Here is a 23231-nt window from a genome sequence, read left to right as displayed (position 1 = left end):
TTTATTTTAAAACCCGTGCTATTTTCTTTATACCTATTATCTTTTATAATTTTGTTTTAGAAAGCACATAGACTACTGTAGAATTAATGCAATGTAATAAAGTAGTTCTGTGAAATGAGTTAAAGTATTTCCATTCCAGACTTCCAGCTCTGTGAGGACTGGGGTGGTGCCATATGCCTAATGTGGCAGCACATCAAGTGGAATCACTAAAACGTGAAAACAAGATGCTTGGTAAGATCGAGATGAAAGTGAGGCCCGTCCCAGGTGGCATCCTTTCAGTCCTATGGACTCTGACCTTGGCAGCACACTAGAAGTGCCTGCAAAACCTTAAAACTTACCATTGTTCAGTCCCATGCCAAGGGATTCTGTTCTAATTAGTCTGGGATTGGGCCTAGAGTCCATAAGTATTTAGCCTCTCCCAGCTCAATCTAACCCTCAGCCATAGATAAGAACCACTGAATCCTAATTTCAGTGCTTTTGAAATTTAATTTGCATAGGAGCCAACTGAAGCCCTCACAAATGTAGATTCTCATCCAGTGGTGCAGGATTGGACCTGAGATTTTCATCTTCAGTCAACTGCCAGGTGTTGTCGAAGCTCTTGGAAAGCTTTATGTGTCATCCTCATTGGCTATTAATGGCACCCCTGTTCTAAAAATTCTTCAATAGAAATAATTTATATTCTCTCTCATGCACTTCCTTTCGGCAGTATCTGCTTGGCAATGAAGTGTTCAAATGGTGGTCGAGCCATAGTTAAGTTAATGATTATGGATGAAACATCTAAATGATTCAGGCTCTGGATAGGCTTCTGTTTCCCCAGGAACTGAATTAATCTAATGATTTTCTATACTTATCTGCAAAGTCTTATCAAGCCTAAAACCCTTCCTTATTTGCAATCATCCTCTACCCAGCAACCTCATCACTCAATATGAGAAGCAGTGGTATAGGCAATACTCTTTAAACAGTTAGGTACTAGAGAGCCTCCTTGCTTTGGCATTTGATAGTCTGGATTCTCTTGGTCCAAGTGTTGGGAGGCAGCTCACATGACGGAGCAAAGCAGCTCCATCTGTCTCACAAACTGACCTCAAGAAGTTCTGGATGTGCTTTGAGGTTATATAGAGCTGACTCAGAATAGCATCAAACCTTCAGACTGAGCGGTTTCTAAGTGACAGTTGATATACAGTACTTCATTTCTAGATTAAATCCAAATAGATCCTTGCAAAATATATACATAGCTAATATTCATAGTTTTAAATGCAACATAGAAGCAATTTTCATAACTTGCAAACTGGGTTATTAAAGGTAATGTTAGTTTCAGGGATATATGTTTATGGTAACCCACAGCTGAGGTTAAATGGAGAAATCAGGAGACCCCCTCTGAGGGGAGGCTGGCCAATGGTGAAGGAGAAGTGTAGATGCATGTGTTCTATTCAGGGACTGATATCAGTACTAACTTCCCTGAAATTACTTCTAAAGTTTCAGCTTCCTTCCAGCCCAGGCCAAAAGGCCGCCCATTCCCTCTGTCCTCCTAAACCCAGCCTGTACTTTATCTTCTGCTGAGCTGATGACACTGATCGCTCTTCTCATCTCTGAATCCTCTATAAATATTCATAGGCTGTAAGAAATGGTCTCGGGAGCTGGCTCTCTAGCTGATGCTGCTGGATACGTTCATCCTTCCCACCCCTGAGCATGGAGTGTGGATTAGGTGAGGTCAGGGGGTAATGGCAGAATGAAAAGAACAAAAGTCAGTCTCAGATCCCAGGTTTCAGTCGCCTGCTCCCTCACAATACTGCCTTTGATCTGGGAGATGCCCTCCAGCTCACTAGTCTGAGGGTGACGCCTGCTGGGGCGGGCACAGGGGTGGCAGTGAGTCAGAGAGCACCTGCCCGGGAAACCCACTCTGCCCGCTGGAGCTCTGCTTCTTGTCTGAGGTTTATGAGAAAAGGCATTTCTGGGAGTGTTCAATAAGCAGGTCATTGATTCTTGCTCAAACATCTTATCATAGGAGGGTGTCCTAACTCTTAGTGTCCAGATAGTTTAATAAGTGTTTATGTCCTAATTACTTAGCAGCCATCTGAAAAAAAAATAATACACATGCACTGAAAGAAAATACAATATTTGTATTTCCTCCTCAAGTAATCACATTGGGCACTGCATAATTTCTGAAATCTTGGGATTAGAATTAGAATTAGAGACATGGTCACCTTTATTTCATGTTCCTCGTTGATTAAACTGTGCTTCACAGTAGATGAGTTGGAGGAACACAGCAGCCTCTGAAAATCCAGCTTCACAGGAGTATGAATTCATTGAAGGGACTGCAGCATCTAATATTGAAACTGAGCTACCTGGAGACAGTAGTTCCTATGGTGTCTGACAGATGTAGCTATGCTTTCCTCAATTTTAAAATATATTATGGATCTCCTCTATATTCATTGCATCATCCCAGTGCACTTCTGTGCAGAGCTGGGGAACTGTGGCCATAGCCAAACATTTTGACAAAGAACCCAGAGGGAGTCAGGTGCCCTAAGTGAATATCATTTGAAGACTGAATGCCGTGAGTGCATTACAGACAAAGCTCAGAGATACTGCGTTTCAGTTCCATACCACTGCAGTAACGTGAGTACTGCAATAAAATGAGTCGGGATCTTTTGCTGGTGGAAGGTCTTGCCTTTCACTTGTTAAAGAACACCACGTATGTGAAGTGAAATAAAGTGAAGTGCAACAAAATGAGGGATGTCTCTGTACCCACAATACCACAGCTGTTTTTAAGACAGGAGGGTGCTATCACATCATACTAGTGTAATGTCCAAAAGTAAAACTGTGATTCCTTCTCTTAAAAGAGAGCTTTCTGGGGAATTAACCGCTTCCCTCATTCAACCAGAGTTTATTTAACACATGCTACGTGCCAGGCTCAGTCCTGACCATCTGGGAAACACCAGTGAACAAAACAGATAAAGATCCTCGTCCTTGTGGAACTTACATCCTGTTCCCTCATTTTGGTGAATAGATGAATGCAGCGGCGGCATCGCCTTTGAGTTCTTCTGTCACACGACACGAGAAAGTTGGAAAGGGACTTGGATCTCTAGAGTTCCATTTAATGGCTTATTTTCAAAGGTTAGGGTTCTGCAGAAAACAGGCATACTTAAGATATGTAGAATCTAATCAGTAACTGTAACTAGAGGGAATTACACTATATTAATGAAAATCAATGATCTATGAATACTGTATTAATGATGACTGATGATATGTGAATTTAGTGTAAGTGAGGAAGCAATTTCCATTAATGGATTGATTATACTCAGAGTGCTGATACAAAATTGAGTGGGAATGATGTTTCTGTTAGGTCATCCTCATCTTTGTTTACCCTGTGCAAACATTTAATGCCACATATTTTGGAACGCGGGATGTTTTACTTAATTTCCTTCATGGCATAGAAAAAATAGCACATGCTTCCCTCCACCCTGATCTTTCAGCCTTGGATAGAAGAATTCTCTTCCAAACATATAAGAGAAGGAAAAGAGATTCTTCATTTTATCTGAATAATTAGAGCCATTTTTGGATCTGCTGAATGGTGGAGAAATGGCTTTTCTCGATATCTCTTGGGGAAGTGGAAGATATAATAGGACCATTTACATCATAGTCTGACTAAGCCAACCTTCTCTCAACCCATTTCTCTTCAAATCAACAATAAGTTAATAAATAAATCACTGCAAATAAAATCACCTGAAATTTAACTTAAAGACCTAGTGGTGGCACTACACGTCCCCTAAGCAGTGTTTTCTAGACTGTGCACTAAAATGAACTAGCATGAAATGCAGCCTATATGTAAGTGATAAAAGAAAAATGCTTTCCTTCTGCACCAAAGAGTGTATATCCAGAGTATAAAGCAAGTTACCCAGAGTCCACAACTTCGAAATAACCATAACTAAGATTTTCATTTCTAGCCTTCCAGTCTCTATGTGGTGTATAATTTAATAATAAGTAATTTGCTTTATAACCTACACATGAACCATCTCTTTTAGTTTACATTATGTCCTGAACACTTTTTCTAAAACATGTTTTTGATTACTGCCTGGTATTTCAGAGTATAGATGTCCACAATTTATTTACTCTATACCCATTTATCAACATCTAATTTGTTTTTAATCCTTTAAAGTCAGTTTAATGAGACCATTAAAGATTTAAAATTTGCTTTCATAATTTATTAAAACATGAAAATCCCCTGAGTTGGTATTAACTGAACTTCACCATAGTTTTTCTTTTCTCCTTCTTTAAAAAATTAATTAATTTTTTTTATTGTTGTTCAAGTACAGTTTTCTGCCTTTCCCCTCCACTCCTGCCCAACCCTCCAGCCCTCCCCACCTCCCCCCAATTTCCACCCCTCCCCCATTATTGTCCATGTGTCCTTTATAATTGTTCCTGCAAACCCTTCACCCTTTTCCCCTTAAGTTCCCTCCCCTTTACCCTCTGTTCACTGTCAGCCTGTTTTCAATTTCAGTGTCTTTGGTTATATTTTCCTTGTTTGTTTGTTTTGTTGCTTAGGTTCCTGTTAAAGCTGAGATCATATGGTATTTGTCCCTCACTGCCTGGCTTATGTCACTTAGCATAATGCTCTCCAGTTCCATCCATGCTATTGTGAAGAGTAGGAGCTCCTTCTTTCTCTCTGCTGCATAGAATTCCATTGTGTAAATGTACCATAGTTTTTTGATCCATTCATTTACTGATGGGCACTTAGGTTGCTTCCAGCACTTGGCTATTGTAAATTGTGTTGCTATGAACATTGGGGTGCATAGGTTTTTTGGATTGGTGTTTCAGGGTTCTTAGGATATAATCCTTAGAGTGGAATTGCTGGGTCAAAAGGCAGATCCATTTTTAGTTTTCTGAGGAAATTCCATACTGTTTTCCACAGTGGCTACACCAGTCTGCATTCCCACCAACAGTGCACTAGGGTTCCCTTTTCTCCACAGCCTCTCCAATTACTGAGGGATCACAGTATCAGGTATTGTGATCCCTCCTACTTTGCTCTTCTTTCTCAAAATTGCTGCAGCTATTCAGGGTCGTTTATGGTCCCATATAAATTTTTGAAGTGTTTGTTCTATATCTGTGAAATATGCCATTGGTACTTTAATAGGTATTGCATTGAATCTATAAATCACTTTGGGTAGTATGGCCATTTTATATTTTTGTGTATGGTGTTTGTTGCTTTGTTTATGATGGCCATTCTGACCGGTGTGAGGTGGTATCTCATTGTGGTTTTAATTTGCATCTCTCTGATAGCTAGCAATACTGAGCATCTTTCATATGTCTCTAGACCCTCTGTATGTCCTCCTTGGAGAAGTGTCTGTTGAAGTCCTTTGCCCATGTTTTAATTGGTTTGTTTGTCTTCTTAGAGTGGAGTCGTGTGAGTTCTTTATATATTTTGGAGATTAGACCCTTGTTTGAGGTATCATTGGCAAATATATTTTCCTATATGGTTGGTTCTCTTTTTATTTTAATACTGTTTTCTTTAGCCATGCAGAAGCTTTTTATTTTGATGAGATCCCATTTGTTTATTCTTTCCTTTATGTCCCTTGCTCTAGGGGACATATCAGCGAAAATACTGCTGTGTGAAATATCTGAGATTTTCCTGCCTTGTTCTCCTCTAGGACTTTAATGGTGTCATGACTTATATTTAAGTCTTTTATCCACCTTGAATTTATTTTTGTGTATGGTGTAAGTTGGTGATCGAGTTTCCTTTTTTTGCATGTAGCTGTTCAGCTCTCCCAAAACCATTTGTTGAAGAGGCTATTTTTACTCCATTTTATATTGCTTCCCCATTTCTCAAAAATTAATTGACCGTAGAGACTTGGTTTATTTCTGGGCTCTCTGTTCTGTTCCATTGGTTTATCTGTCTGTTTTTATGCCAGTACCAGGCTGTTTTGATTACAGTGGCCTTGTAATACAGTATCAGGTATTGTGATCCCTCCTACTTTGCTATTCTTTCTCAAAATTGCTGCAGCTATTCAGGGTCGTTTATGGTCCCATATAAATTTTTGAAGTGTTTGTTCTATATCTGTGAAATATGCCATTGGTACTTTAATAGGTATTGCATTAAATCTATAAATCACTTTGGGTAGTATGGCCATTTTGATGATGTTAATTCTTCTAATCCATGAACACAGTTAATTCCATTTGTTTGTGTCTTCCTTGATTTCTTTCTCCAGTGTTGTATAGTTTTCTGAGTACAGGTCTTTTATCTCCTTGGTTAGGTTTATTCCTAGCTACTTTATTTTTCTTGTTGCTATATCAAATGGGATTTTTTACTGATTTCTGTTTCTGATATTTCATTGTTGGTATAAAAAATGCCTTTGATTTCTGAGTATTGACTTTGTATCCAGCTGTTTTGCCAAATTCATTTATTAGGTTGAGCAGTTTTTTGGCAGAGTCTGTAGGATTTTCTATGTACACTTTCATGTCATCTGCAAACAATGACAGTTTTGTTTCCTCCTTTCCAATTCAGATGCCTTTTATTTCCCTTTCTTGTTTGATTGCTGTGGCTGAAACTTCCAATACTATGTTGAGCAGAAGTGGTGAAAGTGAACAACCTTGTCTTGTTCCTGATCTCAGTGGGAAAGATTTTAGCTTTTCCCATTGAGTATGCTGTTGGCTGTAGGTCTCTTATATATGGCCTTTATTATGTTGAGGAATGCTCCCTCTATTCCCACTTTGCTGAGTGTTTTTATCATAAATGGGTGCTGTACCTTATCAAATGCTTTTTCCGCATCTATTGATGTGATGATGTGATTTTTGTCTTTGCTTTTGTTTATTTGATGTATTATGTTTATTGATTTGTGAATATTGTACCATCCTTGCATCCCTGGGATGAATCCCACTTGATCACGGTGTATCATCTTTTTAATGTATTCCTGGATGCGGTTTGCCAATATTTTATTGAGAATTTTAGCGTCTATGTTCATCAGCGGTATTGGCCTGCATTTTTCTCTGTTGTGTTTTTATCTGGTTTTGGGATTAGGATGATGCTGGCTTTATAAAGAGAGTTTGGGAGTCTTCCATCATTTTGGAATTTTTGGAATAGTCTGTGAAGGATAGGGGTTAGATCTTCCTTAAATGCTTTGAAGAATTCTCCTGTGAAACCATCTGGTCCAGGGTTTTTGTGTGTTGGGAGTTTTTTGATTACTGCTTCCAGTTTGTCTGCTGTTATTAGGCTGTTCAGGCTTTCTGCTTCTTCTTCCTTGAGTTCTTGAAGATTATATTTTTCTAGAAATTTGTCCATTTCACCTAGGTTTTCAGATTTCTTGGCATATAGTTCTTTGTAGTAATTTCTTACAATCCTTTGTATTTCTGTGGTATCAGTTATAATCTCTCCTTTTTCATTTCTGATTGTGTTTATTTGGGTCCTCTCTCTTTTTTTCTTGATGAGCCTTCTTTAAGGGCTTGTCGATTTTGTTTATCTTTTCAAAGAACCAGCTCCTGGATTCATTGATTCTTAGAATTGTGCTTTTAGTCTCTATGTCATTTAATTCTGCTCTGATCTTGGTTATTTCCTTCCTTCTGCTTGCTCTGGGCTGTCTTTGTTGTTGTTTCTTGAGTTCTTGTAGGCATAGGGTTAGGTTGTTTGTTTGAAATGTTTCTGTCTTTTTTAGGTAGGTCTGTATTGCTATGAACTTCCCTCTCCATATTGCCTTTGCTGTGTCCCATAAGTTTTGGGTTGTTATGAGTTCATTTTCGTTTGTTTCCAGAAACTTTTTGACTTCTTCCCTAACCTCATTATTCACCCATTCACTGTTTAATTGCATGATATTCAATCTCCATGATTTTGAGTGTTCTGGTTTTTTTTCCTTGGGGTTGGTTTCTAGTTTTAGTCCCTTGTGGTTGGAGAAAATGCTTGATATGATTTCAATTTTCTTGAATTTGTTGAGGCTTGTTTTGTGTCCTATCATGTGGTCTATCTTTGAAAACGTTCCATGTGCATTTGAAAAGAATGTGTATTTGGCTTCTTTGGGACAAAAGTCTCTCTATGTATCAGTTAAATCCTTTTCATCTATGGCATTGTTCAATGCCACAATATCTTTGTTGATATTTTGTTTGGAAGATCTGTCCATTTTTGACAGTGGGGTGTTAATATCCCCTACTATAATTGTGTTGCTGTCAATGTCTTTCTTGAAGTCCTCCAAGATTTTCTTTATGTATTTGGGTGCTCCTATGTTGGGTGCATATATATTTACAATGTTTATGTCTTCTTGGTGGTTTCTCCCCTTGAGTATTATGAAGTGACCTTCTGGGTCTCTCTTTATGGCCCCTTTTTTGAAGTCTATTTTGTCTGATATGAGTATTGCTACCCTGGCTTTTTTTTTTTCCTGCCCATTTGCTTGGAAAATTTGCTTGCAGCCCTTCACTTTCAGTCTCTGTGGGTCTTTTGTCCTGAGGTGGGTCTCTTGTAGGCAGCATATGTGTGGGTCATGCTTTCTTAACCATTCAGCTACTCTATTTCTTTTGATTGGAGCATTTATTCCATTTATGTTTAAAGTTATTATCGATAGGTATTTATTCATTGCCATTTTTTCGTTCCCGTGTTCCTCTCTCTCTCTCTTTCTCTCTCTCTTTTCCTTCCTTTCCTTAAAGCAGTCCCTTTAGCATCTCTTGCAGAGCTGGTTTGGTGGAGGTGTATTCTTTTAGACTTCTTTTGTCTGGGAAACTCTTTATTTGGCCTTCTATCTTGATTGAGAGCCTTGCTGGGTAAAGTAGCCTTGTTTGCAGGCCTCTGGTTCTCATTACTTGGAATATTTCTTGCCATTCCCCTCTGGCTTGGAGTGTTTCCATTGAGAAGTCAGTTGCTAACCTTATTGGGGCTCTCTTGTATGTTACTTCCTGTTTCTCCCTTGCTGCCTTTAAGATTCTCTCTTTGTCTTGGAATTTTGCCATTTTAATTATGCTGTGTCTTGCAATGGGCCTCTTTGGGTTCCTCTTGATTGGGACTGTCTGTGATTCCTGAATTTGTGTGACTTTTTCTCTCATCAGATTAGGTAAGTTTTCCATCATTACTTTTTCAAACAGGTTTTCTATCCCTTGCTCTTCCTCTTCTCCTGCTGGTATCCCTATTATATGGATATTATTACTTTTCATGTTGTCCTGCATTTCCCTTAATCCCTCTTCATTCGTTCTGAGCCTCTTTTCCTTTTCTTGCTCATTCTGGGTATTTTTTTCTACCTCATCCTCCAGCTTGCTGATCTGATCCTCTGCTTCCCCTAGCCTGCTTTTGATTCCTTCTACTGTGTTCTTCAGTTCAGAAATTGTATTCTTCATTTCCTGTTGGCCCTTGTTGAGAGTTTCTATTTCCTTTTTCATGTTGATATAGTTTACAGTGAGTTCATTGTAGTTTCCCTGCAGTTTTTGGTAATTCTGTGTGAGCTCATTGAGCTTCCTTATAAGCATTGCTTTGAACTCAGTATCTGATAGTTGACTTGCCTCTATTTCATTTAGCATTCTTTCTGAGGCTTCATCCTTTCCTTTCATTTGGGGATTGTTCTTTGTCTTTCCATTGTTTGTGAGACTCTTCCTGTTAGTCTCTGCTTCTTAAATTGATCTATTCTGACTCCTTGGGTTTATGGTGTGAACTTCTATGGTAGAATACCTGTGAGATTCAGTGGTGCAGTCTCCTTAATCTCCTGAGCTTTTGTCTGGGCATAGGCTGTCATTTATGTTGGCTCTCTGTATGTCTTTGTGTTTTGATTGTTGTTGGGTCTTTCTTTGGTGGGTCCTCCCCTCCAGCTGGTTAACTGACAGTCACTTCATCCACCACCTCTTGTATTCTGCTGTGCAGGTGTGGACAGGTTGTGTTGAAGCTGATTCTTCTGTGTGCACAAGGTTTTGAGGCTTCTCTCTCACTCTTGTTCAGTTGTTTGTTGTGGGTAATTTCTCTACCATTTAGATGTATTTCCAGATTGGTCCTGGATTGAGGTTAGTGGGGCTTCCACTCCCTCCTTCACCTTCTTCCGTTGTTATCTTTTGGGGCTTCCTTTGTTGGTGGGTTTCCTTTTCCAGCAGGTGTATGGTTGTTCACTGCTCCCACCTTGCAAGTTTTCTGCAGTAGCAAGGTCAAATTTGTCTCATTGTCTCTGTTGTTAGGATGACCCCTGTTTGGATCCAGTCTGGCCTTTTCACAGCTCCAGGTTTATTGTCTCACTTGTGGGAAAAGAAGGAAAATAATGGGGAAGGAAGGAAGAGCAAATGAAAAAAAGAAAGAAGGAAAGAAAAGAAGAAGGAATTAAAAAATTTAAACTTAAAAATAAATAAAAGAAGGAAGGAAGAAGGAATTTAAAAAAGGACAGAAAGGAAGAAGGAATTAAAAAAAAAAAAAGCCGCCTTCTGGCTTTAAACTGGTCAAGGCAGTTCTGCTGGTCTTCCTGGTTATTTCAGGCTGAGGAGAGATTGGTGTTGCTTTTCTCCCTTCCTGAGCCAAACTCTTCACTGTTGTCCAGCCTCCAGCCCAGTTCCTCAGGGCCCCACCTAGGTCTTTAGTCCACCAGGTACGCTCTCCTTGAGGTGCACCAGTTAGGGGCACCTCACACACCACTTTCTTGCTCTTTGCTGTCCTACATGCTAGGGACTCTCAGTGCCCCTTCAGGGTAGTTCAGCCCCCCACTGAGTCAAGTCTTTCCTGGGACTGCTGTTTCCCAGAGCCCTGTAGCTCCCCTCTGTGGGGTGTTTTCGCCTTCCTCCTGGAGAGCCAGTTGGCCCTGCAGGGCTCTGGGCTTGAGGGCTTGGTAGGAGGTGCTCCATCGTAGGTGCTTCGGGTGTGGGTGCCTGTGGCTGCTGGGCTGCGTATCCGGTGTGCACACTCTGGGGGCTGCAGGGGTAGGGGCGCAGGAGGCCTGCGGCTGCTGCAGAGAATTCCCCAAACAGCTGCAGAGTGCCTCTTTTTTCTCTTTTTCTTTTTGAAAAATTCCTCTTATTCAAGCCCACCAGTCCGAACAAGCACCTGGCCTCTCTCAGAGCCCAGCCTGGCTCTCTCCCAAGAATCTTGCAGCAGACCCAGAGGGTGCTGAGCCTGGGGCTGCAACCGCCCTGGTCCCCTTGCTGGTCACAGGGACCTTTTTGTCCTGAAGCAGTCTCCTTACAGACTGATTTTTCAATGTCCTCTACAATTTTTGGTCTCCAATCTTCATATATGCTGGGGTACTGTTGGTGTTGTCCCTGTTCCTCAGAAGATTGGCTAGGTGTTTCACCCATGCTCAGGGGGAAGTGGACTCCGCTCCCACTATGTCGCTGCCATCTTCTCTAGACGCAAATTTTTTCATTTATCTGTTACATGGTTGTTGAGTGTCCACCATCTACACAGGCAGTACTGTTCTCTGTGAGAGATACAAAGAAAATCTATGTTTTGAGCCTCTACTGGGCCTAGTTTGCACTGAGTGGAGTGGTTATCTGCAGGAGCGGCTGGCCTGTGTGGAGACTAGGCTGTCAATCTACACCGACAGCCGTCCTCTCAGGCCAGCACTGAATGGCCCAGGAAAATTTACCTCTAAACAGGACTTGCAGAAAAACAGTGATACTTGCTGAAGATTCCTACTGTCATTAATTTGATTTAGGGTAGGAAAAAAGAGGGGGAAAAGGCAGTTTATTATAGGGACTAGAAACCAGAAAAACATTCTTTCAGAGACAGTTTTCCCACCAAGAACAGGTGTTGAAGTCTAGGAAATGTGTCCCGACTCTAACGTTTATCTGTATGTTTATTTAACCTATTGCTTCCTCAGCATCGTAAGAAACTAGTCAACATTGAAATATGGTGCTGGTCTTAGAGTCCCACAGTCTAGTCTTTGCCATTTCCTTTGCTGCTTATTATTAGGGGGTCTAATGTGATTGATGTAGCTCCCTGAGCTTCAAGCTGCCCCCATTGGTCAAGTGGGATTTGGGGCAACTTAAGAAAATGCATGGTATAGACATAATATATGAGGGGGGACCCCCAAAATGGGATTTATTTATTAAAAATTGTATATGTATTCTTCATGTTTAAACTTCAGTCTCCTTCAAAGTACTCTCCATTTGATGCAATACACCTATTGAGATGTTTATTCTACTGATCAAAACAGTTTTTGAACTTGTTGATTTTTATGCCGTTTAGTGCTTCTGCTGTTTTTTGTTTCACCTCTTCCACATGGGCAAAACGTTTCCCTATGAGGGCTTTTTTCATCTAGGGAACAAAAAAAGTCACCAAGGGCGAGATCAGGTGAATAGGGAGGGTGGGGCCAGGGCTCATGCCGTTATTGGTCAAAAGCTGCTGAACACTCAGCATGGTGTGTGCAGGTGCGCTCATAAATCACCCTTCATGAAATGGGCAAAACGAGTTGAAAGTCTTCAAAAAATTTTCACTGAAGCCTAACACAGCCTCTCCCAAGAACTCCAGCTGGTACAGATACAGATGGGTTCCTAGAACACTCACCTAGCGAAGGAAGCCTGTGCTACAAGGGGCCCTCCCTCCAGAAGATAATTCCAGTATGGGGGGGTTCCCCCTTGCATTAATTGCAAAATATCACACAACTCAGAAGAATTTGTATTATGGATATGAATACCATAGATGAGATAGCCACATCTTACAATGAGTAAACTCCTCGAACTATTTCAAAAACTCCCAACTACTTTTTGAGAATGGGCTAATTTTTGTTATCCTAAAGCTTTAGCATAAGAAAGAGAAAGGGAGATGTCAGTGGGAGCCCCACACGGGGGGGGGGGGGGGGGGGGGGAAGGGCCATTGAAGGGCACCCTGTGTCCCTGGTTCAAAAGATAGACAAGCAGGTGAGAATCCCATTGATAGCTGACTGTGTTACCCCATAACCTGGCTAAGGAAACCCACTTAGTGATTTGACAAGTAAAACTTTGAGATCTATTTATCAGTGGATCCTTTGTACTTGGTTGAAAGTGCACCTGCCCTCGGCCTTTGAACAATTATTTCCAAGCATTTTACTAATTCCTGTTTCTCCATTGTGATGTTAAATCAGGTCTGACCCCAGAAGCTAGGGCGACCAACTCATTCTAGATTGCCCAGGACTTTCTGCTTTAACACGAATGTTCTGGGAACCCTCTCCATCCTAGGCAAACTTGGGTGGTTAGTACCAGGCCAGAAGCTCGGAGTGAGGGTTTGGATGTCATGATAAGCAAATCGGAGCAGATGGCTTCCTGTCCAAAAGTAGAATTTCTAGAACAATGTGCATATTTGCATTCTCTGAAATGTATGGACATAGGCCACTCCAGCAAAGGAACAAGGGTTTGAAAGAATACTGGTGTTCAAAACATACAGTTGAATCCAAAAGATGGAGGGAGACTGGGACGGATGCTTACACTTTGGCATGTTGCCCTTCCACAAGTTACCCTTCACTTACCCATAATCTTGTCACCTATTTGTTACTATTTACCTCGACTCAAATGCTAAAGGATACTATTTAGAAGAAAAAAGAAAGCTCTGGTTACCAGTGAACTTTACTCACTTTGCATGTGAAGAGCATTAATTAATTAATTCAACAGAAGGCATGACATATACACTGTGTGTCTGCCTCCATGCAACGTGCCGGCCTCCTGGAGAGCCTGGTTGTATGCAGTGTTACATTGGAGTGAGGGAGTGCTCTGTGAGAGGCACACACAGGACGCTCTGGAAGTAGTTTTGGCATTAGATCAACTGTAGTTATTTTTCCAGGAAGAAACAAATAAAGGACAGAGATACTCAAGACAGCTACAAATGGCTGTTGAGATCTGGCTTCTTGACAAACATGCAAAGCAGTAAAAATGACATTGAAAATTATGCTAGTCTCAGGTGATTCTTAGAATCAAGTTTTGGAGATTGACTTATTTGAACTGTCTCAAGCATTAAAATAATCTGAGTTTATTTTAGTTACTCTGAACTGACTACAGATCTGTGATCTTTTGTTCAAAATATTTGGAGCTGAATGAATTTTGAAAATCAGAAATTTTAGGAGTTCTGATATATAATAAAATACATGTACCACATAGTATGTTTCTATGGATCTGAAATAGCACTTCATGCTCTGAGATATAAGTAATTCTATTGCAATATATATATTGTCTAAACTGAGTAATATATATGTATATAGACTATAAATAGACTTTTGTGAATTCAGATCCAGTTTTGATGACAAATAAATCACAAAGATAGTTTTAAATTTCAGAGATTTTATTTTTTTTCTGAATTAAAATAAGGGATTGTGGAACACAGAAAACACAAAAGTATTCAGTATCCAAATATTAGTTTTATGATCAATTGAAATTCTCTTGCACACACACTCACAAAATTACAAGGTGGTTGTTAAGGCCTCGGGGCCTCACAGAAGAGATGGGATCAAGAAGCCCCAGCAGGACAGGTGTTTAGCTACCATGTGGAGAGGGTTGGCACACAGCCGCAGACCCGGCTGAAGGTGGTGCCTATCAGAGGTAGAAGGCCCAACAGCTCAAGGTGTATCTGAGTTTCTGCATGTGGAAAGAAATTAGAATTGCTTTATAACTTTTATCATTTTAATACATACTATCAGCTACTATTTTGAAGAACCTTTTATATCTTGGTGAAATTGAAAACTGATTGGGGTTTTAAGAAAATACCAAGTAATCATTATTCCTTTCTGTCTCACGGATAAAGATGTGACATTTTGGTTATCGCCTACAAAAAATTCTGCTCCATTGCCATTAGATGTAATATGAGACTGTTTTATGTGAAGATACAAGAAGATTTTATTTGACAGTCACTTAAAATAAGATCTGGCAGAACGGAGGCCAGTGGTTCACAGTGTTGGTGGTACATTAGAGACGTGGGTCACCGTGGTGGGGGAGGAAGGTGCTAAAAGCACCCTGCTGCCAGCTCCTACTCTGAGGTTCTAATGTAATTAGTCTGGGGGACAACCTGGATACAGAGATTTTTTAAAGCTCTCGGTGAGTCTCATGTTCATCCAGCCTTGGAAACCACTGGTTTTCAAGAATTCAGTCTTGGTTTTAAGTTTTACACAGGGGGAGTGAAGTCAATATTTATTTATTTATTTATTTATTTATTTGGGGGAATTCTGCAGCATTTATTTTAAAAAGTTTTTTTTACTGTTGTTCAAGTCAGTTGTCTCCATTTTCCTACCGCCACTTTAGCTAAATATATTTGCAATTAAAATGAAAATATAAAGCATGCACGTAAAATACAAATTAACTCTAACACCAACTAACCAGTTTTGTTAAAAACATGTTTTAAACCAAAGGATAATCTTTACCCTACTTTGTATTTATTTTATTAAAATAATACACTTTGCCAAAGAAACGTGGGTGTTATGATCCAAATATTCATACAGACTTAGCAATATAACCTGGAAAATCCTCTCCTTGTACACAATTCTGTTATTTGGCATCTGGTCAAAGCCGTAAGAGAGAGCGAGCTTCTACAGCTTGTCCTATCCTCCACACTGTGGGCTTTGAAGACAGGTGACCCCGAATATTAAGCTTGTGGGAACCAGAGACGGTAGAGATGTTGCCAAATGTTATACAGGTCGGTGATGGGGGAGTCCAACCCAGCCTGGATGGCGAACTTTGATTGAAAGCTGTTTCCGCTCCCCTCACCCTGCTTAGTCTGCCTTTATACGAAATACAAACTGGGTTGAGATTGGTGAAGACAGTTGGAAGCAAGGCATTAAATTTCTGGGCTCCACAGAGGATAGAATTATTAGAGAGGAGAAGCTACAATGCAGACACAGCCTCAAAGTATTTTCTTAAAAGCAAGATAAGATTACTATCTTATTTGACAAATGCTGTGTTCTGCATCGCTCCTGCTAGAATGTGGTATATAAAGTATCAATTGACAAAGTTGACTCTGAAATGTTTTTTTAGGGCCCAGTTTAGAGAAAAGTAAATTATGCTTCAAGGATGAGCATTCGTTCAGATCGCAAACATTTGATATGTTTTCCGTTGTCATCGAAAACAATAGGCAGCTATAAATCCTCAGAAATTGATAAGGATACAAGAAACTTTGGAAGCAAAATCCAATTTCCTTCAGAAAAGTGGATGGTAGGCCTTTCACATGCAGGTCAGCTGCACATTTGCAGCTTCCTACTAGGGTTTCTAACTCACGGCAGAACGACGCGAGGTGGCTGCTCGGATGGTGTGGTGCACGCTTGAGCTCTGCTTTCACATAGTGATTTATGGCTGAACCTGGCAATGACGCTTTTAAAAAATGTATTATCTCTCCAAGTCCTCACAGAAATAATGCCATTGCTCCGCCCAAGCTAGTGAAAACATCCTTATCTGATGAAATCTCTGGAGAGAGAGGAGAAGACTTTCTCGAGATGTTGTTATACTACAGGCATTCCTTAGATTAAAATGTCATTTCGCACATATTAACTTCTCTATCAGTTATTGAATCTGAAAAAGTAAAAGTCCACATAAAAGTTATTTGAAAGCTTAGAGGGTTAATTAAGTGGTTGCTTAACTTTTTTTGAGGTTCTGTACGTCAGCTTTTTCGTAGAACGATGCTAATTTTCATGGTTTTGCCAGCTGCCTTCCACGTCACAGAGGAAAGGACAGACAGAAGTACTGCTATGTGGCATTATGACTGATAGGCTGCGTGAGAATTTACATTTCTCTTTCTTTGCCAAAATATTTGAATCAAAAATTCCCCTAATTAGATTAAATCCTATATAAAATACAAAGTTGACTGAGGTCTAGAAAAAAAATCCCTTTGCTTATTAAGAAGCATGAAAAGAGTCCTTAGGGGTATGAGAAGAAATATTGGTCTTAGAAATTAAGGATTTGGTGTGGAGTCCTACCTCTCCCATAACTAGATATCTCACCTTCAGGAAATCAGTTGGCATTTCTGCCCTGGCTGGTGTGGCCCAATGGACTGAGCGCCAGCCTGCAAGCCAGAGGGTCATTGGTTCGATTTCCAGTCAGGGCACATGCCTGGGTTGCGGGCCAGGTCCCCAGTAGGGGGCAAGTGAGAGGCAACCACACGTTGATGTTTCTCTCCCTCTTTCTCTCTCCCTTCCCCTCTCTAAAAATAAATAAATAAAACATTAAAAAAAATCACTTGGCATCTCTGAAGTCCATCATCTGGGAAGTGGGACAGTAATCGGAGTCACAGTTTTTGTGAGGATGAAAGCAGCTTTTATGTTGTATAAAAAAGTTATTTTTTACTTTCTGTTAGTAAACTTCAAGTTGTGGGTTTTTTTTTTTTTCTTGGACCAAAAAAAACTATAAGCTTACAATGGAATGTGTTAAATTAATAGCTGGGACTGCGCAATCTCAAAACAGTGACAGCAGTACCTTTTCAGTTTAGACAAGTAACATCAGCTCTGTAGTGTTCGTCTTTTTCTAAATGTACTTTCAACATTAATTTTAGCAGGTATAGTTTGAAAATAACCTATCACAATAAACAGAAGTAACCGACAATGAAATTAGCATGATTTTATCAATTGGTACAATCCATGTCACTGAAAGATCTGCTATCACTTGGGCAAATCCTTTACTTATCAGTCATTTCTATTTATGGCACACAAATGTCTCATGCATTCATTCATTCATTCATTCAGAATATTTCAAGTCACGATTGTTCAACGTTTACTTCGTGGTTTGCTTCAATTTGATTAACAGACCACTCCTAATCTCCACACAGAGTTTATTTTTGAAAATCTTTTTTTTTTCTTTGTAAGGATGATTTCCTATCAGAGGTAAGCATAATAAAGTGAGAACTCTGATCTCCATAATATAGGAATGTTTATTGTATCCTAACTTCAAAGAGCAAAGGCTGGTGAAGATTACTTTTCTGTCCTCAATAAACTCTTGGCTTTTTGAGCTCTACAATGAGCCTGAGATGCTTCCACCGTCAGAGACTGAGGAAAAGTGCACTAACCAGGCTTGTGCTTCTCTCTGGTTGTTTGCCTTCACAGCACCCCCCCTGAGCTCACTTAAGCCTCCGAGGGTGGACACTGCTCCGGTGGTCGCATCTCCCTATCAAAGAAGAGATTCGGACAGATACTGTGGGCTCTGCGCAGCCTGGTTTAATAATCCTCTGATGGCCCAGCAACATTATGATGGCAAGAAACACAAAAAGAATGCGGCGAGAGTGGCTTTATTAGAACAACTTGGGACAACTCTGGATATGGGGGAACTAAGAGGTAAGAGAAACTCTGCTGATTTCTGCCCCAGAACTGGGCTTTCAGAGAAAGGCTCTGTTTTCACAAATTGGCATGATTATTCCTATTAATTAGGCTCATCTAATAAGAATAGAAGAAAAAGGAAATGAACAGAAAACTAGCTCAGTTTTTGTAATCTGCTTTGTTTCAAAGATTTTGTTATTTCCATATTTGTATTGACTGTTCTTCAGATCAAAGCTACCCATCCACAAATCAGGCTTCTTGTCTTTCGCTTCATCTTTAAACACCTTCTCTAACAAACACTTGTGTCCATGAACAGTATAAGAGAAGATACAAAAAGGGCCAAATAGACTTTTCTTATTTAAACTTTTGTGCTATTAAGAATTCAGCCCAAACAGGGCAATGCACTGACTCCACTCGATGGCTTCAGGCAAGGCCAAGCTCCTTTAACAGAAATAGCTTGGAAACTGAGGCAAGATGGTGCTGTGTGGCACAGTTCCCGGCCACCCCACCTCATTTGACAGGTATTTTTTGAATTTGATGGAAACCATGCAGCATTCAAAGTTTGTGTAAGGTTTTGTAGAGGCTGCTGAGCAAAAACCCAGAAACTGTAGGGTGAGGATCAGTCCTGTGGAGTTCTTAGGAAGCCAGGTACCCATTTTTGATGGAATTTATAGAATATTTCATTGTCAATAACTGTTTAAGCATTTTTGATCACCTAAACCTTTTTGATCAACGTAATGTTGGCCATGTAGACAAAAATGGCATATATTCCTGAGAAAATGCATTTTCTCAGAAATATAATCCTGTGAAGGGTGCTGTTGACACTGGACGTCAGAGCTTGTCTGGGTGACGTAAGCTGTTATGGGCTGGCCAGGGAATCATCATTCACAATAGCTGTAATAACAAAGTTTGCAAATCAATTTTGCAAATGCAGCCTAGACTTAAAATGAGTTCTGTGTGTACAGCCTATAATTTTTAATGTCCCAGGCAGGCTACCGGCCTCCGAGAGGGGTCATTATAGTCAGAATATAGCCTGTTACAATTCTAGACCAAGTAAGTGGGACAGAAGATCATGCTGTGTGAGCTGAAAGAAGGGACAAGCCACTTCTGATGCTACTGGTGAGGAGGGCTTCACCAAGGAAGGGGCTTAAGGGGGAATTAGAAAGGTGGGTAGCATTTCAGCAGGTACAGAGGCGTTCCAGGGTTATGTGTATAGGCAAAGAGACAGGAAAACAAAGCTGTTAGCTATCTGGCAAATAAACACACTATTATGAAAGAGTCCTCTGAGGCAGCATATATTTAGGATTGGAAGTCAATCTATCTATAGAGCTTGATTAGAAACTGATTATTCTACGATATGTGATTGAAAATGACAAATAAGAGCAAACATTAACACCACTTTTGTGTATGCTTTCTAGCTATAGAAAAATGACATGGGCTTAATATTTTTCTATGTTAATAATCTCACTGCAGAATCTTTGGAATCATTGTTATTACTGCTGTTTGTTGGCGGATTTCTTACGTTCTTGGTCTATGTCTTGTGGAGACAATACAGGGAGAGTATCCCCGTAGATGAAGGCCTACCCACGCCTCACTGTTACTGGCAGATAAAAAATTGGTATGGTAGGGCACCGAAGGGATAACTTACGGGAAAATCCTTCCTAGAGCACATTCTTGCTGTCGGTTTTGAATGATCTGTGCCGCAGCCTTGATGTGCAGCCACATGCTAATGACGGGGGCGTCTGAATGCTGTCCCATCGGAGCCGCTCTCTTTTACACAGAAGAAACAAGGGCTGCTCTTTGACTTGATAACTCAATGTGGCTCTGATGCGGGAACAGTGAAATGCGATTAGCATGGGACACGGTGTCCTTGCCACCAGCCTTTTCACCTGCCCCTCGTGACATCACGGCATATGTTTATTCCAGCATTAAATATTGCTAAAGCTTGAGGAATAAAGCAATGATGATAACTCAGCACATTGTAAAATGCACGCACACACACTCACCCACCCCTATTTCTGGAATGCTTCTAATGCATGATCAATCAATTAAGGCCAAAAATGCTAATCAGTTATTGAAGGCATAACCATCACTTTAAAAAAATGGTGTCAGGCAGTTGGAGGATAATATGGCAGTGCCCCGGGCTTTCCTTCCCAGCACAGGTCAGGTTTTTCAGCAGGATGTTTACTTGTTTGTTATGGTCTACCTGATTATCTGTTTTTCTCCTTCCTCCCCCATAAATGGTTAGCGACTTGAAAGCATCTCTTCCTGTGTTGCTCACTGATGTGTTCAAATCATCGAGAACAGTGACAGCCACGTAGTAGGTACCCAAGAATTGCTGAATGAATACATAAACAGCAAAAGCAATATTTAAAAATCACTTAAAATCCTACATTTTAATATGGCAACCATTTTCAAGTCTAAGAAGATCCTGATTAACTAATTTCTACAGGAAACTATTTATAATGTTTTTCTTCTAAATTTAAAAAAAATGTATATTTTACATATCGTCAAATGAGAAGATATTAAGTGTTACAGTTCAATGAGTTTTAACAATTCAAACACCTTGTAACCCACATCCCCGTCAAGACAATCCCTATGTGCCCCTTCCCAGTCAATCCTAAAACTCCTATTCCAGGGAACCACTCTTCTTCTTATTTTTTCACCATAAATTAGTTCTGCCTGTTTTTAGAACAGGCAGAACTATATAAATGGGAGCAGAAAGTATCTGTTTTGTTTGTGTATCTTTTTTTCCATAGCATATTGTTTTTGAAATGTATCCACTTGTTGCCTATAATGCAGAGTAACCTTTCTTACAGAGTAGTATTCCTCCGCAAATTGCACAGTTTGTACATCCATTCTCCTTTTGATTTTTTGAGTACTATTTAGACTAAAACTTCCATGAACATTTTGCTGTTGTTGTTGTAATTGACATGTTTTAATTCTCTTGGTAAATTCTTAGGAGTAGAATAGGTAGGTCTTAAGTTGGATGCATTTTTAACTATGTAAGAAACTGCCAAAAATTTTTTCAAAGTAGTTTCATTATTTTGCATTTTCAAAAGAAACATACCCTCTTATTTGCAGCTTCACTTTCCCTGGTTTCAGTGATGGTCAACAAGGGTCTGAAAATATTAAATGGAAAATTCCAGAAATAAACCACTCCCAAGTTTTAAATTGTGCGCCATCCTGCTCAGTCCCGCCTGGGATGTGGCTCATCTCTTTGTTTAGCTTATCCACCCTGTATGTGCTTCCCTCCCCCTAGTCACATGGTAGCCATCTCAGTCACTGGGTCCACTGCTGTGGTATTGCCACATGCTTGTGTTCAAGGCATCCTTATCTTACTTAATAATGGCCCCCAAGCCATTGACATAACTTTTATTACAGTGTATTGATATAATTGTTCAATTTTATTATTAGTTACTGTTGTTAATCTCTTACTGTGCCTCCCTGGTAATTAAACATCATAGTTACATATGCATAGAAAGAAACGTAGCATATAGAGGGTTTGGTACTATCTGTGGTTGCAGGCTCCACTGGGGGTTCTTGGAACGTATTTCCCACAGATAAAAGGAAAGTACTGTATAGGAATTCTGTGTTGTCACCAACATTCGTTTTCATCATGTTTTAAATTTTAGCCACTTTAGTGAGTACAGGGGAGTATTTCATTATGTCTTTAATTCGTTTTTCCATATTGACGAAGATGCCAAGTGCTTCTTTAAATGTGCTTATTGGTCCTTTGTGTATCTTCCTTTGAGAAGTGCCTGTTTATGTCTTTTGTCTATATTTTTCAAAATTTGGTTGTTTGCCTTTTTTATTATTGAGTAGTAGGTAGAAGGTTTTCAGATGTTATTGACACAAATCCTTTGTCAGGTATATGCACTGTTAATATTTTTCTCCTAATCTGTGAATTGGATCTTCATTTCTTAAAGAATATCTGGTGGGCAGACATTTAAATTATGGAAGTCTGATTTATCTCCTCTCTTTCTTTGTGTCATTATTGTTTTTTGTGTCCCATCTACAAAAATCTTTGTCTACACCCATGATCAAAGGCACTCTGTAAGTTTTTTCCTACAAAGTTTTTTATTTTAGCTTTTACATCTATGATTATGGTGTACCGCAAGTAATTTTTATGTATGATGTACGGTAGGGGTTGAAATTCATTTTCTTTTCATACACTTACCACATTGTTAGAGACAATTTGTTGAAAATATTTTCTTTTCCTCATTGAATTGTCTGCACCTTTATTAAAAATCTATTGATTACATGTGAGTCTATTTCTGTACAGTCTATTGTGTTCCATTGATTTCTTCGGCCATCTTTATGCCAGGACTACATAGTAGTGGTTTTTCTCAGCATTGCAGAAGGCTTGATATTAGGTAGTATGATTTCTCCAGGTTTGTTCTTCTTCCTCAAGATTGCTGGCTGTTCTAAATCCATTGCATTTCTATATAAATTTTATAATCTTTTTAATCTTTACATAGCAAACTTACTGGAGTATAGAGTGGGTTTGAATTCAATCTGTAGATCAAGTTGGAGAGAATTTATTTAAATTCTTCACAATAATGAGTCTTCCAATCCATGAACATCTTGTATCTCTCTATTTGTCTTATAAACTATCAGTGGTATTCTGCAGTTCTCACTGTACAAGTTTTAAGCATTTTTGTTAAATTTTTCCTCAGGTATGTTATGTTCTTTAACTGTAGTATGTTACATGTTTTGAAATTTCATTTGTATATGTTTGTTACTGATACATAAAAAGTGCAGTTGATTTGTGTATATTGACCTTAAATCATGTAACCTCCATATAACTTTGTACCTATTGTTCGTGTATATTTTAATAGCACAGAACTTTTACACCTGTATTTTTTTTTTGTATTCACACTGTTTAGCCATTGGAAACTATAGAATGGTGTCAGCATTCTTGCCTTCCTTTGCTTGAAGTGGAAGATCAATTTTTTAAAAAAAAAATTATTCTTATAGGATAACAAAGAATTTTAAATGGAATTGATCTAGTTATTAATATGCATAACCCGGTTACTGACTCAACTTTAATGATATTCATTCCAGAAAACAGATGGTATTTGTCTCTACTTCCAAGTTTTAATT

At 39.4% G+C, this 23231-nt stretch overlaps 1 protein-coding gene across 3 annotated transcripts in view; it reads left to right on the top strand.

Moving 5' to 3' along the window:
* Window positions 1-23231, top strand: part of ZMAT4 (zinc finger matrin-type 4) — a 313290-nt gene that overhangs the window by 192319 nt on the left and 97740 nt on the right. For all 3 annotated transcript variants that reach the window (XM_053916825.2, XM_053916823.2, XM_024578855.4), the window contains exon 5: window positions 17916-18143. In XM_053916825.2, the coding sequence (XP_053772800.1) occupies window positions 17916-18143 (228 nt within the window). The remainder of the gene's footprint in view (window positions 1-17915; window positions 18144-23231) is intronic.

This window comes from Desmodus rotundus, chromosome 13 (assembly GCF_022682495.2).
Source record: "Desmodus rotundus isolate HL8 chromosome 13, HLdesRot8A.1, whole genome shotgun sequence".
Lineage (NCBI taxonomy): Eukaryota > Metazoa > Chordata > Mammalia > Chiroptera > Phyllostomidae > Desmodus > Desmodus rotundus.
The sequence above is the reverse complement of the archived record's forward strand: the minus strand, read 5'-3'. Positions and strand labels throughout refer to the sequence as shown.